This window comes from Manihot esculenta, chromosome 18 (assembly GCF_001659605.2).
Source record: "Manihot esculenta cultivar AM560-2 chromosome 18, M.esculenta_v8, whole genome shotgun sequence".
Taxonomy (NCBI): domain Eukaryota; kingdom Viridiplantae; phylum Streptophyta; class Magnoliopsida; order Malpighiales; family Euphorbiaceae; genus Manihot; species Manihot esculenta.
This window is the reverse complement of record NC_035178.2, coordinates 3,157,644-3,175,916: the sequence shown is the minus strand read 5'-3', so window position 1 is coordinate 3,175,916 and position 18,273 is coordinate 3,157,644. Positions and strand designations below refer to the sequence as shown.

At 36.6% G+C, this 18,273-nt stretch overlaps 2 protein-coding genes across 4 annotated transcripts; both read right to left on the bottom strand.

Annotated features, from left to right (window-relative positions):
- Positions 1–1,889: 1,889 nt before the first annotated feature.
- LOC110606476 (BRI1 kinase inhibitor 1) lies at positions 1,890–5,036 on the bottom strand. The gene has a single exon (XM_021745290.2). The coding sequence runs from the start codon at positions 2,996–2,998 to the stop codon at positions 2,051–2,053; it is 948 nt and encodes a 315-aa protein (XP_021600982.1). The 5' UTR covers positions 2,999–5,036; the 3' UTR covers positions 1,890–2,050.
- A 383-nt stretch (positions 5,037–5,419) lies between these two features.
- Positions 5,420–16,309, bottom strand: LOC110606474 (probable protein phosphatase 2C 12). 3 transcript variants are annotated; one of them, XR_006349420.1, is made up of 10 exons: positions 16,087–16,309; positions 15,424–15,687; positions 15,083–15,254; positions 13,554–13,707; positions 13,408–13,471; positions 7,114–7,221; positions 6,877–7,002; positions 6,455–6,684; positions 6,063–6,212; positions 5,420–5,965 (listed from the first exon to the last, which is right to left on the bottom strand). XR_006349420.1 is itself a non-coding variant. In XM_021745288.2 (10 exons), the coding sequence occupies exons 2-9, from the start codon at positions 15,622–15,624 to the stop codon at positions 6,067–6,069; spliced, it is 1,254 nt and encodes a 417-aa protein (XP_021600980.1). In that variant the 5' UTR covers positions 15,625–15,697; positions 16,087–16,305; the 3' UTR covers positions 5,420–5,965; positions 6,063–6,066. The 3 variants fall into 3 exon arrangements, 2 of the variants coding, with proteins under 2 accessions (XP_021600980.1, XP_021600979.1); XM_021745288.2 differs by having other exon boundaries at positions 6,063–6,265; positions 15,424–15,697; positions 16,087–16,305; XM_021745287.2 differs by having other exon boundaries at positions 6,063–6,265; positions 16,087–16,305.
- Between the last annotated feature and the right edge of the window lie 1,964 nt (positions 16,310–18,273).

Here is an 18,273-nt window from a genome sequence, read left to right as displayed (position 1 = left end):
GGTTGTTGTTGACACGTAAGCATGGACGTTTTGTAAGTTATTTTGGAGAGAATGGCGCATTTTTTTAATTTATCTGAAGGCCCACGTTTGTAAATTTTGGAATTTGGCCACAAAACCTCTCTTCTTTCATCTTATGTTCTGTTTTTTCTCTTTTATCGGACACTGTTTAAGGTAGAAGATGACACGCACCACTCATCACCTTCCAAACGCCAACCTCGACCCATCAGAGAATCTCTTCCTGCTTGGATGACGTGACGTTGTTGGGCTTTTGGTTTAGATTTTGTACTCTTTTTACTGTATCCTATCTACGCTAGATTTCTTCGGAAAAAAAAAAATACTTAAATAATATAATGTTTGATAAATCCATATGAAACAATAATATTGAAAACGAAAGCAATTAGTACATTTTATTTTATGGAGGCCACAAGTAAAAAAATAATTTATTTTATTTTTCAATCTAATTATTATTAAAAAATTAAATAAAAATATCAGTGGTTAAATAAATTTAATTAATAAGAACAAAACATTCCATACCGCAATTGATTTGAGTGCAGTATACACAAGATTTGTTTCAGTTTTTAAGCAATTAACAATAAGCTGATGATTGTGACAAATTCTTATAAATTAAGAAACGGAATGTTTTTCCCAGGATATAATATTCAAAACATGCGCAATTTGAACGAGAAATCATTCAAGACAGCTCAGTTGAATATCTCAAGTTGACCTCTTCCTTGTAACTTCAAAACTATAATTTGTTTGCTTTTAATTTTTATATTATATATACATAAGGGGAAAATGAGCATAATTAAAACTCAAGTCGGGAGACACTACTTTAAAACCTCGTTCCATAAATTCAAATCCTGCGCTGCTCGACGACAGCTCTAGAATCGGAGAAAAACAAAGAAGAAAATGTCAATGGTCAATAAGTGGAGGCTTCAACAACGTCGACGGCACCAAAGTGAGCAGTGGTGAGATGCTTGACGGCTAGTAGCAGAGACAAAATGAAAAACCGATACCAATAAATTAAGTTTGTAACTGCAGGCTGCAGGCATGTACCATTTTATAATAATTCGAGACTTTATTTACTTTGTAATTGGAAAATCAATCCGGCTTTATGGCAAGCAAAGCAAATGGGGTTATGACAGATGATGGATTCTGTTTGAGCCCAGCAGAGAATCCACCGCTCTTTTTTAAAAGTGGGGGTTTAGCCTTGGTGGGCTAAAAAAGGAAGCCCTAGTGCTCAAATTTTCGTGCTCATCATTGCAACATCAGCGCATAGTGATTGAACCTCTGGTCTGGCCTTTTTAGTCACTAATACATAAAATGTGCTTTATTACTCTCTCAATTTCATAAAAATATTTATTTATATAAAAATTAAAAAGTATAATTATGGTGCCTTTAAACTAGGGATCATCTTTGATTTTTTATGTGAATGTAGTTTCAAGCATTTGTTGTAATTGGTACTTGAGCTCTTTTTTTTTTTTTTTTTTTGTGAATTTATCGAACCCAATCAACTCATCACCGGACCCACAAACTTTGAGCTCATAATACCTTTTTGATTTACCACCAAATATAAGTCTTGCCCTTTTTTGCTTTAAGGCCTTTTCCTTCTGGTGGGAGTGCTGCCTTTTTAATCCATTTCTCCAATATAGATAGACCCATTGTTAGTTTATAATATATAAAAAATATAAAAAAGATATTTTACGATTTTACTTATTTTTATTTTAAATAATATAATTTAATTTATATTAAAATAATATTTTATAATATAATATTATTAATAAATAATAGTAAGAGTCACTATTTTTTTAAATTTTATTTAAATCTTTTTTTTTAAATTTATTTAAATTTTTTCTTTATAAAATGAATTATTCGAAACAAGATGAAGCTGATAATAATCCTCCAAATTCAAAACCATCTTAAATATTACAAGTTTCAATTTTTTTTCCTATTAATTTATGTAATATATATACCACTTCATACTTAGGCGTACAACAAATAGTAATAGAAATTGAGTACGAAAAATTGGAAAATAAAATTCCAATATTGCTTAGCACTTGACCTTCTCTTCAGAGGCAATGGACTTCTTGCAATGAGCAATTGCTGCTTGAATTGCAGCCTGCAATTCCTCCATGGTACTATCACTAGTAGAAGAAGGAAGGGTTGCCGTTGCTACAAGAAGGCCACTGTTTGTTGGAGATGTTCTCATGGAAGCTGGCGCAGAAAATTCTCCTCTCCTTCCTTCCAACTCCTGCTTATTTCTCAAGCTTAAATTGCCTGAAAACGAATGGGGTTGCCTCTGGATATGGGGATGATTCTTCTGTCTTCTTCCTTTGAAGAACAACAATGGCCTAACCATTCTCACGTACCTTTTTAGTATATGACTCACTTCGAATCTCATCTTCTTCTTTTGCTTCTCTTTACCTTCTGATTCTCTAACTTCACATCCTTTTCGCCGAGTGAAAAAAGAGAAAGCCTTAGGCTTGCTTCTAGCCTTTGTCTCCCAGTTGCTGCTTTGTTGTTGATTTGTTTTAATGCAGCTGCTATTGTTATTGTTCTTGACGTTGCTGCTATTTCCATGGCTGGTGCTGGAGTTGTTGTTATTCCTGTTGGACTTTTTATCATCTAATAATTCTCTGATGGGGAGGGTAAAGCTGTCCGTCGAATTGGTGGATGATCGAGGAGAGACAGGAAGGTGAGAGAGAAGATGGAGAGGAAGCAAGTGGCCATGGAAGAAAATGTCATCTGCAGGAGACAGATCAATAGCAAATGAAGGAGGAGAGGCTTTGGCCTTATCTGGGAATTGTATAGAGGAAGAATGGAGAGAGATTGTGAAGGAGAATTCATGAGAAGGAGAGGAAGAAGCTGAAGGTGGTGAGGCAGGGGATATAGTGGCTGCCTGTTGCTTGGCTGGTGGTAGGTCTCCTTGTTTTAACTTGATATCTTCATGCTTGTCCACAAATATTTCTCTAGTGTCTCCATGCTGTTTGGTCTCCATAATTCACAGAAACTGCAAGAAATACTAATAAGAAGATCTGATTCTGAATCTGAAACTTTCTTCTTAAATTTTTGGGTCTACATGTGGTTCCAACCTTAGAAAATGAAAGGGTTAAGGCCTAATGGTATCAATAAGCTGTGGAGAAAGAAAGAAAGAAAGAAAGTTGGACAAGGAGAGAGAAAGAGAAAGAGTTGTCAATGTGCAGTTGGGTTCAAATTGTCTTAAGTACAAAAATTGCAACCCATAACTTGCTTATCTTTTAGCAGTGAACAATTGGTATAGAGAGAAAAAGAGGATGTGGTGGTCATGGCACTACAGGATGGGATGATGATATAAATAATATTTTTTAGCACTTTGTGTTGAAGGGCTTTGGTGGGTCCTTGTCAAATCTAACAGCTATTGCAATTTGCAATGCTGATTTTGGGAATGGAAATCACAAGGATCCAAATTTGCCCACAAAGGGTAAATCAGACTAGCAAGGATACTAGGTTGTGCCTAAATATTTTAAGTTATTCTTTCTAAGACAAGCATATATTGTTAGGAAAATTCTACAAAACCAAAAATGAGCACCCACTTCAAGAGGAATCTTTGAACATATGCAAGTCTATGTTCCTTCCCATGTTATGTTTTTGCATGCAAGGGATGGCGTTTTTGGGTTTTTCGTGTACTGTGTAATAAAGTACGTGGGTGGTTTTTTGCCGTTTTGAATCGGAGTGCCGTTTTGAGGCTACAGAACAGAAAGGGGGAAAAAAGAAAGAGAGATGAAGTCATACAAGGAAAACTTTTATGAACACAAAGAAATAAAGAATTGAATCTGTTAGAGTTTATGTCAGTTTCTTATTCTTATCATCCATTCCATGTGTATTTTTTCGTATCTCATTTCCTTGACTTGGGTGATTCGTTCCTTAAGGTCTACAAGCTCTGGAAATAAAATCACGCTTCATTATTATTTTTATGGAAAATGTATCATATGTTAGTTAGAGAAAAAGATTCTTGCTTGCGTGCCTGGCTATTAAAAAGATTAGCTGATGTAATGATGGTTTATCGGACAAAAAAATTATAAGAAAAAAACATTACAACAGCATATTGTGTTGGCATCTATGTGTTCAGAAGATAAGCCGATGTAATTTAATCATGAGTACCTGTAAGCAGAGGGTGAATGAAACAAGAATTAGAGAAAGAAAGAAAGAAAGAAAGAAAGAGAATGTTTTGTAGAAAAGATGGAGTAATTGCGAAGCAGAAACAGAAGCTTTGAAGCATGGAAACTGAGATAAATGTGAAGGTGGTAAAATAGGTAGGGACATGAACCAAAGTTTTCAGAGTTAGGTAAGATGGTAGACCCAAACACACGTGTACAAACTGGTCTAATTTTCCAGTAGGAGAATTTTGTTCGTTTAGTTAAGGTCAACATCTCAATCATGGAGGCATGATTTTGGTGGACTGATTCATCTTCACCACTAAAACCCACTGCAAAATCTGAATCATATATTATTCTATTCTATGATTTTCTTTCTTAAAGATAAGAATGCACAAGGATTGAGAACAAGAAAACTTGGCATAAAACAAAAATTTCACGCTCATCCTCCATAAGATCCTTGGGTGGGAAATTTTTCCCTTTTCTGCTTTTGCCTCTGGCCACTCATCAATATCTTATTATTTCTTCTCTACGCAGACGTAGCCAGTCATACGAAGAAAATAAAGTATCAAACAAACGTCCTGTCTCTCTCAAGTCCATGCACCCACACGTGATTAGTTTTTTATTTTTTATTTTTCCATTGTTACCATTTGACTGGATATTTATCTTCTATTTATTTTTAAATTAATTGTTATGGTTTATTTCTGCACACCCATGTTCACAGTCACTGTTTTTCTTTCCCTTTGTGGCCCACAAAAACCAGAAGAGCCAGAAATTAGGTGTTCGTGGCAAAACCTTGTTGCTTGAAAATGGCTTGGAAAAATCACACTCACCCAATCAGAGAAATTGTTACCTATACTGGGAAGCAGAGAGCCAAGGTTGTTCCGTCTACAGTAAAAGAAGTCAATTGTTGAGGTGAAATTCAAGAGATTATGTTGGGATGCTTCGTCTCACAAAAGAGAGCAGATGAAACAAAGAGAAGCATACAGAGAAGTCGCAATAAATAAGCAGGGAGTCACGTGTAATTTGACTCGTTCAAAAGCTTCCAGCCAAACAGTGTCCACATGTTGTCCAGCAATACATGGTCCCAATCATGTGAATTGGATGCCATAAGCACCATAGCGTGCTTTTATGACGCTACAAATCAGACCAGGCCAAGCTCAAACAAAAGGAATTTGAAGAGGCATAGAAATGGAGAACTTGCACTCAATTTTTTGTTCAGGAGTCTGGACCCACTCAGGCTGTGAGAAGACCACCTTATATATTGACGATTTCCAAGATTGAAATTGAACGAAATAATGAAGCTTCACATGCGGCGTCAAAGGGAAGGAGTGAATGTTACATGAACAAATTCATACAGCAGGCTGATAGTACAAGTTTTGCCTCATTTTGAATGAACGGCCTATATAACAATATTACACATAAGGCCATTGTGACTTGAAGTTGATGTTAGCTCTACGAATTGGACAATGAATTGACTCGGATGGAAAAATAAATGATCTCTGATGTGTCACTAAGCACTGGCAAGCTTCATCAAAGTCTTCCATGAATGTTAGGAGGTGGCAGCCACAGCTGTTATTTCTCCAGCCAGAAACAGATTTGCCTAATTGAGTCGCTCTAACTCTGGTCTTCTGATTTGAAGCAATAAAGCAGCTGAGGAGATCAAAATGCTAATTTGAACACAAATGGCTGACACACCCCCCCCCCCCCAAGAGAATTGAACAGGGGAACAGCGTGAAGCGGTTCCATCTTCCTATGTATGTTAAACTTTGAAACAATTGTTAGCACACAAATATGGGGATGGCAGGCAAGCTAGTCACGTTCGCTTCTATCTGTAAAAATAATACGAGGACAATTTTCAGAATCTTTATCGACATGGTAGTTCTAAGGCAACGGACAGAGAAAGAAGCAAATAAAGAGCCACTGTACCTCCTCATGGTCTCTTTCCTTCCATGGCTTCTTTCTTCTCCTGGCAACTTACGCAAAGGAAGGGACCATCCCAGGGACGCAGCATTCTTGAATTAGTTGAGCCAGCATGTATTGAAATGCCCTCTTCAGGTTTCATCTCTACTTGACAGACTGCACATTTAAACAACTTAAACATGTTGCAAAGTGGATACTTCGTATCTAACCTGCATTCCCATAAACATGCCTTATGTCAAGAGGCTAGAAACAAATATAAGCACTCCACATGGACAGGCAGGAGTCATTCATACACTCATGAAAATGCATCCTTAATTAAATTCATTTATGACAAGTCCAATCTGACATTCAAAAAAATAATGTTGGCTAATCCTTCATATATCTTCACAAACACATACCTCTCAGAAAGAATGGCTGATCCTTCCTCATACAATTCCTCTACCACATCTTTATATTCATTACCAACTTGAGGAGATGGTTCTGAGGATTTTCTGCGAAACATGGACTTGAGCACTCCCCTCACCTGTCTCTTTGGTGCTGGCACAGGAGCAGCCGGCTTATCCAGTTGCGATATATCAATCACAATGCAGGTTGTATCATCCCTAAGCCCCTTCATGCGCACAGCTTGCTGCAAAAATAACACAGTTAAATCCAAGCTACAGGTAAATATATAATTTATAAACATGAAAATTGCCGAAGTTCACAAGTCAGATGCCATTGCACAGCTGGATGGCATGCGGATAATGATTGTATCATCCATCAGTAACCAAAATATACAAAGAGAAAAATATTTTATTGAAAAATACTAGTAGCAACATACTTTGACAATTTGTGCAGCAGCAGCTTCTGCAGGCATTCCACGACAGCAATCAAGAGCCACTTCAGTAGATAAAGCATCCCAAACACCATCACTTGAGATAATAACCCTACCACCCCCAGTAGATAACTGCAAATTATGAATCATAATGAGAAGGAGATATAAGGACAACAGATGGTATAGAAACACACTACCATGTCTCAAGCATAATATGCACGTGTCGAAAAAGGAAGAACAAACCTTAACTTGCTTCACATAAGGAACAGGAACAATGAATTCACCGACATCTACATCTCCAATAGATCGTGAAAGGCACAAGCCACCTGGCCAACATCTCAAAGGACCAATCTATAACAGAATTGCAAAATTAGATAGACATCCTGCTTCAATCTATTAATGAAAAACAAACAAAATTTAATCAAAAGTTACCAGGTTCCCAAATTCCAAATACAACTTTATTTTTATTGGTGGATTAATATCATTAGTTTGAAATTGTGGAAAGGTAATATTTGTTATTCATTATAATAGAAATTACAGCATTTTATACATAAGAGACCGTATCAAGAAAGGAAAGGAAATCAAGTCTATGATCATATAATCTCTAAGATTAAGCAACTAATACATCTATCAATATTTACTTCCTGTAATCTATAATACTCCCCCTCAAGTTAGAGTATAGATATTAATAATGTCCAACTTGTTACATATATAATCAACTCGAGTCCCATCTAGAGTTTTAGTGAAGATATCTCTTAGTTGTTCTCCAGTTCGGATATGTCCTATTGAGATTATTTTTTGTTGGACCTTCTCATGAACAAAATGACTGTCAATCTCGATGTGTTTAATCCTCTCATGAAATATTGGATTGGAGGCAATGAGAATAGCTGCTTGATTATCACACCACAACTTAGCCGACACCGAATTTGTAAACCCAACAGTTGGCGCACCCACAAGACTTCACACACGGCTTGTGCCATGGCTCAATATTCAGATTCAGCACTAGAACGAGAGACCACAGCACTAGAACGAGAGACCACATTTTGCTTCTTACTTTTTCATGAGACTAAGTTAGCTCCCACAAAAACACAATATTCAGTGATTGACTCCTATCAACCTTCGAGCCTGCCCAATCAACATCAGAAAAACATTCAATATTTGAGTGCCCATGGTTACCATAGAAGAGACCTCATCTAGGGGCCTCTTTCAAGTAGCAAAGAATCCGTCCCAAACCATCCCACTAGCAAAGTATCCCACTGAGCAACAGTAGGAGATGACATAAACTGACTTACCACACTCACTCTCACTGAATATGCAATATCAGGATAAGTCACCGTCAAATAATTCAGCTTGCCAACTAATCTTCTATATATTTCAGAATCTGCAAATAGCTCATTATTTTCTGTGATAAGTTGAAGATTAGAGGTCATTGGTGCACTACAAAGCTTAACACCCAATTTTCCTGTTTCTGCCAACAAATCAAGAACATATTGTCTTTGAGATAAGAAAATACATTTCTTACACCGCATAACTTCGATGCCCAAAAATTATTTCAAGAAGCCCAATCCTTTATATGAAACTGTGTTTTGAGAAATTCTTTTAGGATGTAATGCCAGCAACGTCACTTCCTGTGATAACAATATCATCCATATATACTACAAGCAGAATTACTTCACTATCAGAATTTCTATAAAATACTGAGTTATCACACTTACTCATCTTCATTCCAAACTCTTGGACTACCTCACTAAACCTGCCAAACCATGCCCGAGAACTCTGTTTCAAGCCATAAAGGGATTTTCAAAGCCTACAAACCTTGCCTAATTCCCCCCGAGCAACAAAATCAGGTGGTTGCTCAATATAAACCTCCTCCTGAAGGTCACTATGGAGAGGTCACCATGAAGAAAAGCATTTTTAATATCCAGTTGATACAAAGGCCAATCATGTGTAGCTGGCAAGAAAATAAATAATCGAACAGATGCAAGCTTGGCAACTGAAGAGAATGTATCAGAATAGTCAACTTCCATATGTTTGAGCATAACCTTTGGCCACTAAACGGGCTTTGAGGCGAGCAACAAATCCATCAAGGTTTGCTTCCACTGTAAACAACCATTTACACTCAATAGCCCGCTTTCCTGGGAGCAAGGACATCAATTCCCAAGTACCATTAGTGTCTAGGGCCATCATTTCCTCTTCCATTGCAGCACGCCAACCAGGATGGGATAAAGCCTCAATAATAATTTTGGGAACTGAAATAGAATTTAAAGCAGTGGCAAAACAACGAGAAGAAGAGAATAATTGACCATAAGAGACAAAATATGAAATAAGATGAGTGCAAGTACATTTAGCTTTGCGAATAGCAATAGGCAAATCCAAATCAGACGGTGAAGGGTCAGTGGGAGGAAGGTCTATCGACAAAAAAGCTGGTAGCGGAACGGAGTTAGAGTCCTCTAAGCGTCTAAAATAAACATGAAAAATGGGAGAGCGACCTGGCACATGAGCGAAAGGTGCAGGAAGAGTCTGAGGAGACAGAGTGAACATTGTATAACAAGAGGTCATCTTCCTCCCCATGGGTGTCATAAACACATGATGGCAGAAAGAACAGAGTGAACTCAAAGAATGTTATATCAGCAAATACAAGGTACCAATTAAGATCAGGAGAAAAACAACGATACCCTTTTTGAAGTCGAGAGTAGCCAAGAAAGACACATTTGAGTGATTTGGAATCCAGTTTAGTAACCTGTGGATGAACATCATGAATAAAACAAATACAACCAAAGATACGTGACTCAATAGGAAACAAAATGTTATAAAGGATATCACCATGAAGGATGGAGGAGGGCATGCAATTGATCAAAAAAATGTTATAAAATATATCACCATAAAGGATGGAGGAGGCATGCGATTGATAAAAAAACAAGCAGTGGATACAACATCAACCCAAAAGAGGTACTTTCATTCAGAATAAGAGGGTTTTGGCTACTTTAAGAAGATGTCGATTTTTTCTTTCGGCAACTCCATTCTGTGAAGGAATGTCAATACAGGAAAATTGATGAAGAATCTCTTTTTGTAACAAATAAGAATGAAATTCCTCAGAAAGATACTTTTGAGCATTATCGCTTTGCAATATTCGAATGGAAATATTGAATTGAGTTTGAATTTCAGCATAAAAAGCATAAAAGATAGAGAATAATTCTGAAAGACTCTTCATTAAAAATAACCAAGTAGTTCGAAAGAAATCATCAACAAAAATAACAAAGTACTTAAAACCAGACATAGACACAATAGGACAACGACCCCAAACATCTGAATGTACTAACTCAAAGGGGGATGAAGCCCGTTTATTGACTCGAGACACTGTAGATAAACAGTGATGTTTGGCAAATTGATAAGACTCGCAATCTAAAACAGACAAAGAGTGAAACTGTGGATATAACTTCTTCAAAGCCGAGAGAGAAGGATGCCCCAAACAACAATGAACATCAAAAGGCGTTAACCTTGTGGAACATGCAAGAGATCTAAGTAATTGCTGATCTAAGACGTACCCTCTGACTCACGCCCTCTACCAATAATTTGCTTCATCGAAAGATCTTGAAAAATACAATGATTAGGAAAGAATGAGACATAACACTTCAGTGCATGAGTGAATTTACTAACAGAAAGCAAATTAAAGGAGAACTTAAGAAGACATAATACAGAGGATATAGAAAGAGAAGGGGTTAAGTTGATATGTCCAAAACCTATGACAGAAGATTTAGTGTCATCAGTAAGAGTAACATAAGAAGACGATCCATGAGACTTAAGATTGGAAAAATGATAGAATTATCTGACATATGATCGGTAGCACCAGAATCAATAACCCATTGGGAGGATGAAGACACAAGAGATGCAGTAGAGTTACCTGACTCGGCAATTGCAGTGATAGAGGAGTTAAAGGATTTTAGAGATACCTGATATTTGGTGAATTGTGCATACTCATCTGCAGATATCAAAATTCCCTAATCAGAAGAGGCCTCAACTGCCATATGTGCCATTCGTAAGCGCTGATTCTTATTCTAAAGTTTCAAGCATGTCTTTTTAGTATGTTCAGGTTCGCGGCAGTAATAACAAATGATTCCGCTGGAGTCAAAAGTAGGAACTACTTTCCCAGGGCACTGAAATCCTCTACCACCATTAAAACCACCCCTGTGCCCACCTCTGTCATTGCGTCTGCCACTGTCATTGCAACTAACAAGAGCACTAGTGGTGTGTGAAAGAATTGGAGACTCTGTATGCAACATCCCAGTGAAAACATCATGTAATGATGATATTTCAGAATCAAAAATAATCTGAGATTTAACTGTCTCAAACTCTGGAGAGAGACCTGCAAGAAATCTCATAACAGCCATTTGCTCTCGTTGAGCTTGTAAAGTTTTCACATCTGTACTAAAAGAGTCATTAAGTTCCTCATATAGTCTTTTAAAATCCATAAAATAGGATGTAAAAGTTCTATCATTTTTCTCAACTCGATAAAACGTCTTATACACATCATAAATACGAAAAATATTCCGTTTGCCAGATATAAAAACTCCAAAGAATCCATTAATTCTTTAATAAATTCCCGGTGATTAATAAGGTTGATTATCTCACTATGAATTAGGCCTGTGCAGATTTCGGTTTAAACCGAAAAACCGAACCGAACCGATTAATTTCGGTTTTTCGGTTCGGTTAATCGGGATGATCGGTTTGGTTCGGTTAGTATATTTAAAATTATTCGGTTTTCGGTTCGGTTCGGTTTAAACGTGTTAAATAACCGATCAAACCGAAATAACCGATTTCGGTTCTAATCCCAACCCTCGGCCCAGGCGTTCGCCTCCCCTGTCCCCTCTCCATCATTGAATCTCTGAAATCTTTCTGTGGATCAACTGAGGACATAACCACTGCAAACCGAATTTACCCAAGCCAAACCCGAACCACTGTCGCCTCATCGCCGTCAATCAAATCGACCGGCGTAGCGGGGATTGCAGCGGAGCCGGCAGCCGCCGCCGAGGGAATACCTGTAGCAGAATTGTCGGACCACGAAGCGGCAACGACTTGCGCCACATCGATGTTGCTGCAGTTCCGGCGGGACTTGGTGCTGAGCTGGCGCACGAAGTTGGGAGGGAATTTCAAGATCAGAGATGACATTCCGCCACCGAGAAATGAAGCCGTTCCAATGACGATGCCGCTTCGTGGCGACCGTCGAACTTCCATGACGATCCAGCTTTCATGAAATTGATTAGTTATTTCGGTTTGAACCGAACCGAACCGATTTTTATCGGTTTGGTTCGGTTCGGTTATACTTTTATAATCGGTTTTTTCGGTTTTGAAAATTTTAATAAATCGGTTTTCGGTTTTTTCGGTTCGGTTCGGTTCGGAACCGAACCGACCGATTGCACAGCCCTACTATGAATAGAATTTCGGATTTGCAAAAATAATCGAGCACCATCACTCATCCAATCTTTCCTAGTTTCATCAATTGGAGGATCCTTGGTAAGATGATCATCCATTCCGATACTTCATAAATAAATACGGATAGTTTTACTCCAATCCAGAAAATTAAATCCATTCGATTTGTGTTCCGTGATTTTAGTCATCATAGGAATCACCTCAGCTATGGTGTTTGTAACTTCAGCCATGAAAACAACCAACCCAAAACAATAGCAACAAAAGAAACATAGAATCATAAAACAGGACATGAACAGTATCCGGACGTGAACAATACCCGAATGTGAACAGTACCAAAAACGCTTTCACCTAAAACCCAAACGACAAACGAACCACAGATCTGACGAGAGGGCTGCAAGGCGACTCCGTCGAGGGTGACAGGAGCAGCGATGGACAGGCAACACGCCTCCATACGCCGGCAAGTGGGACAGCGTTAGAACCTTATCGCGGCACGTGAAGAGCACTGGCCGGCCGGACACCCGTCGGCTCTTTAGAGTAGCTTCTTCGGCATCCTTCCTAGGTGGGTAGTGATAGACAAATAATACCCGATATGGGTAACCTAAAAGAACAGGAGACCCAAGTCTCCAAAAAAAAAATAAATCTCTACAGAAGAGAAAAAATTTAAATCTCTACGACAGAGACTGTAATACCATGTAGAAAGGTAATATTTATTATTTATTACAATAGATATTACAATATATTTATACATAAGAGACCGTATCTAGAAAGGAAATGAAATCAAGCCTATGATCATGTAATCCCTAAGATTAAGCAACTAACACATTTATCAATATTTACTTCCTATAACCTATAACAGAAATGATCTAAAGCAATATTCATCGCACAAACTTATATTATTCTATCTGCAATAATCTGAGAAATTACAAACCATCCTACAATACATAAAGATTCTTATTAACCTAAATAACATTTTCAAGCCACGAATGCACTCAACTACAGTGGTGCACTTTCAGGATATCACTGTCAAAAAAAAAAAAAAAAGAAAAGAAAAGAAAATAGGAAATTTTATGCACAGAGAAGCAACATAATTGGAATAAGAAGGAATGCTACCTCTGCACCCCCACCAGTATTAAGTCGTCCCACCTCACCTCCACTAGCAGTAATGCGCTCCCTCCTAGTGCAATACAAAAAATGAAGCATCACTAAGAAGGGAAACAGCAAAGTGAGTACAATAACATATCATATCAGTAACATACTCTTCTTCATTGCATTCAAGCCTATGGTCTGCTGACAAGCAATAGATATCTCCTTCAGCAGATTCAAGAATGCAGCTGGAATCTCCGACAGAAGCAACTGTTATGACCCATCCTTCAATTATCACTAAGGTGACTGTTGTTCCTGATGTTTGTGCTGAAAATATGAAAATGACAAAAGTATAAGCTTATGTATAAGAGATCCATATACCAAGTAAAGGGATTTTCTTGTAAAGACAAACATTCCTAATAAAATAAATATACATGGTTACCAGCAAAAGCAATGCAAGAACAATAGAAGCATAGCTTAATTCTCGGGGAAATATTGTATGCCCAATTTATAAAGTGCACTCATTGGCTCATTCGAAAAGCTATTAAGCTGGGTTAAGGTTATGGGCAATATTTAGGTTCATGTCCTAGGAGGTCCAGCATGCCTATCAGGAAAAAAAAAAAGGGAAAAAAGAAAAGAAGGAAAGAGGAATGTGCAAATGTTCCATAGATAAAGTGGTTAGCCATACCAAGAAATTTTTCATAAAAGGGAGGCTTTTTTTTCACCAACTGCCAATCTATTATATCGATAAATATTGATCAGACACAGCAGTTCACAAATAATGAGCAGTACCCATGCACATTCTGATGAATAATTAATAATCTACCATCTGCATGGATTGGAAACAGTATTTAATCACTAATACATGTAAATAAGGTCTTTGTCCCCTATCAATAATAGCTTCCTTCATAATTCTGGAAACAAAGGGCACCAAAAGGAGGCTTGGAAATCTGCATAAATCTACAAGGAAGCATTTTGATAAGGGGAAACTAAAATTTGGATTTCTCTACTCTTTAGTTTAAAATTCGTCAATGAGGTGTGAAATTTACAAAAGTTAAATAAATTCATATTGGAGATCACGTCCATGATTGAAAATAAAAATATGTTTGAAAATGAATTTAAATACTTAAATTTATACAAATAGTGTCTAGCTTCAAATACACCAATAACCAAAGATTTCTTCCTACAACACAATATTAAGAAGAATGCATGTAACTAAATTCCCGAGTCTAATTTATTACAAATTAATATCTAGGGTTCAGAGCTATTCAAAGACAGATTGTTGACCAAACAATTTGCCACAAACATCTAAATTCAGGTGAACACAGAAGGGCATCTAAATTCACTTAATTATGAAGCTTAAGCAGCATAGAACTCATATGAATATTCTATCAAAATTTAAAGAATTTGCCACAAACACCTTAAACACAATAAAACTTAAATAAAAAGGTGAAATTAATTTCCAAAATAAACACGAAGCAAAATCTCCAGGAACACCTTGTAGATTAGAGTCTTGACTTGAGTCTATATTTGGCAACATATTATAATGTTGACCAAAGAACAGCCATACTAAATCATCTGGCTACCCCGTTTTATTTGAGCAAAGTTTTGGAGTTTTTACTTGGTTTACAGAAATTATTCTTCAGATTAATCTAATAATAAAACAACAGAAGGCATGATCATCAGAAGAGATTGCAAGTACCTTTTGCTTGAAACTCTTTATCTGTTTTCACAAAGCCCGCAACCAAAGCTCGTGGCAATGCCGCTACCCATTCATCTCTGTTAAGGTCAGGAGGAATGGCATTTACGACATTGCTTAGAAGATTCTCTTTTGTGTATATTGCAGCTGCAGACCCGTTGTGCCCATCAAATAACTGCAAAACATAGTTTAACATGACCAAGTTACGAAAGTTGGAAGTTCATGCCAGTTGACAATTTTTGGAACTCCCTCAAATTGTGGAAGCAGTCATGCAGATACACTTTCATAAAATAAGATCACAGTACACCCTCCTGACGTCTCTAACCAGTAGCAAAAAAAATTACCCCGAAAACGGAATATGTGCTGACCCCATCGCCACCAACCCTTTCGTATTCAGTCTTGATCAACGTGAAGTCCTCCCCTTTCTTACTCTGACTAGCCTGCCCATGCGACAGCTCAGGTTTCTCAATCCTCTCGTTCGCCAATTCTCTTTTTAGCAGAACAGAAAGCGGGACTGTTTGATGCTCCCTCGCAGACATCCTCATCCGCGCACTCAAAAATCCAAACGATAACTCCAACCCTCCCAAACTTTCAGATTACATATAACCCTGAGACAAACTAACATCAGAAAACAAACAGAGAGATTCCACATTTTAGCTTGAATGAAAGCCAAATAACGAAAGAAAAGGCCATAATTCAACGATAAAGTCAATAAGATCTTAACAGAAGTAACATATAGCAAAAAAAAAAAAGGACAAGAAAAAAGTTACAATTAAATTTCAGCATCTGAAATTAGCTAAGCTAATCCATCACAAATTGATCGGAGCAAAAAAGAAAAAAATACATCTCAATATAAATCAAAACAAAGAATTTCAGATCAATGTAGCCAGAAGACAAATCTCGAGGGACAGATTGTGAAATCGAGACAAATGCAAATAACAAAAAGGACAAACAGAGACAAAATATTGATAAAAAAAAAAAAAGGAACGATAGACGCGGATAATTACAGCGACAGATAAAAGAGAAATTCTCCGGAGTGGTGGCGATTACAGGCGAAGAAGTAGAGAATGAGGAACAATTGATTGTTGTCGCTGCAATCGAGAAACGAGGATCCTAGCGTCCTGCAAAAATTCCATTATTGAAACAAACACACACACACAGAGCGAGAGAGAGAGAGCAAGCTCATTTCATTAAAAATATAGCGCAAATGGAGCTGCTCTTCTGCTTTTTCCCCTCTTTCTCTCCCTCTCAAAATCTAACGTGGCAAATACGCAGCGTTCCGTCAATTCGGCGGAGCCACTGTGAAAGTTAGTATCACATCCACCGTTGGATCAAGGGAAGAGATACAATTAGGTGGGGCCAATAACAGCCATTAATCTAAAAAGAGAGAGCCGAATCAACGGAATGTGATATTTTATTTATTCATTTATTTATTTTTAAATATGGAGGTGGGCGCCGGTTAAGGGAAGTAACGCCAACGCGCAATTGGATGGACCTAGTCCTACTCGATCAAATGTGATTAATAAAGTTAAAAATTAATCATTAATAATGAAAACCCACACCGCACGGGAAGACATGCATAAATTAATAAGTCTTGATAACTTTTCTCTATCAGAATAATTTATAATTATTAAACATATTAAAATTGTAATATATTTTATTTATAAAACTTTATTAATGACTTTTGATGAACTGATCGTATAAATGTATTGATGTGAATACAAATTTTTAATAATAATAATTAATCTCAACGTTCAAATTTATATACCCAATCAATTTATAAAAAAAAAAAAAGAAAAGCTATTACGCCGGTCATTCCGAGAATGATTAGATGATGTTAAGTAATAATGAGAACGTGGACTAAAAACGCTGTTGTGTAATTGTCACGTAGCTAAGGCCTGAGGGACGAGGATGTCTGTTAGTGGGGGTGGGTCTTTGGGCCTATCATGGGCCCAGTGTTATCAGGAACCCTCTCCTCTTTTTTCTGTCTTTACGACCTAATCTCTTGACTTCCACTTGGAGAACCCCCGAAATTCTCGGCGCCAGTTATCCCCTATTATCTATATTAAACGAAATTATTTTGCTTTTGTTTTTTTTTTTTAATTTTTAGCATAATTTTATTCTTCATAAAGTTTTTTTTTATTTATTTCATTGATACTTAAGTGAATTCATAGTATTGAAACTAAAAATACAATAAAAAAAATTTTACATAATCATAATTAGTTGAGTTGGTGGTTATAAAGGCCGCGTGAATGAAGAACATTAAAGAGCAGAGGGCGGGGGTTAGTCAACTATTGATATTAATTGGTTCAATCGATAACTAACCCGTGACTTGGATTGGATAAGTATGGTGTACATAGAGAGTGAAATTGGAAATTTAGACTACGTCAAAGTCTTTCTGCTTTGTTTTCCGAGTATTTGCAGTTGATTTGACGAGCTGCTGCGTTGCATTAATTTGGATTTGAAGAATGCAAGCTGGAACATGGTCCAGCTTGCCAAGCAAGTGTTGCTATCGACAGCTACAAATGCTCTTACACATCACAACAGCTCATACTCTACGCAATATTTAATTCAAATTAAAAAAATTAATTTAAAATTTTAATTTAATTTTTTATTTATTTTAATTTAATTTGATTTATTTTTTAATTTTAAAAATTTTGATTATTTTAATTTAATTTAATTTAATTTTAATTAAAAAAAACAAACTAAACCAAGTAATAATAATATTTTATTTTTAATAATATAAAAATTAAATTATAATTAAAGAAAAAATATTTTAATTAAATTTTTAAATAATAAAAAATAAAAAATTTATTAAAAATTTAAATCGATTAAACTAAATCACTCCGTTTTGTAAGGACGCACGAATAAGCTGCATGACAATAATAATAATAATAATAATAATAATAATAATGGATTGTCATTTAAACATATCTCCTATATAAAAGGGTAGTTGTGATTAGATGAAAACTTTTATGGCAATTATTTTGCAATTATCTGAGTTTGCAAGACACATGGGTTTGCCCACCATCTTCCACCTTCTAGGAATGTTCTCCTTCTTATTCTTCTTCTGCTCTGTTGTTAAACATGGAAAAGATTAAAACTTGGGGCTCCAATGAAAACATGTTTTAACATTGGATTTGGTCGTATTATCTTACATATTTTTCGACCAGCATCTTTGTTCAGTGCATGAG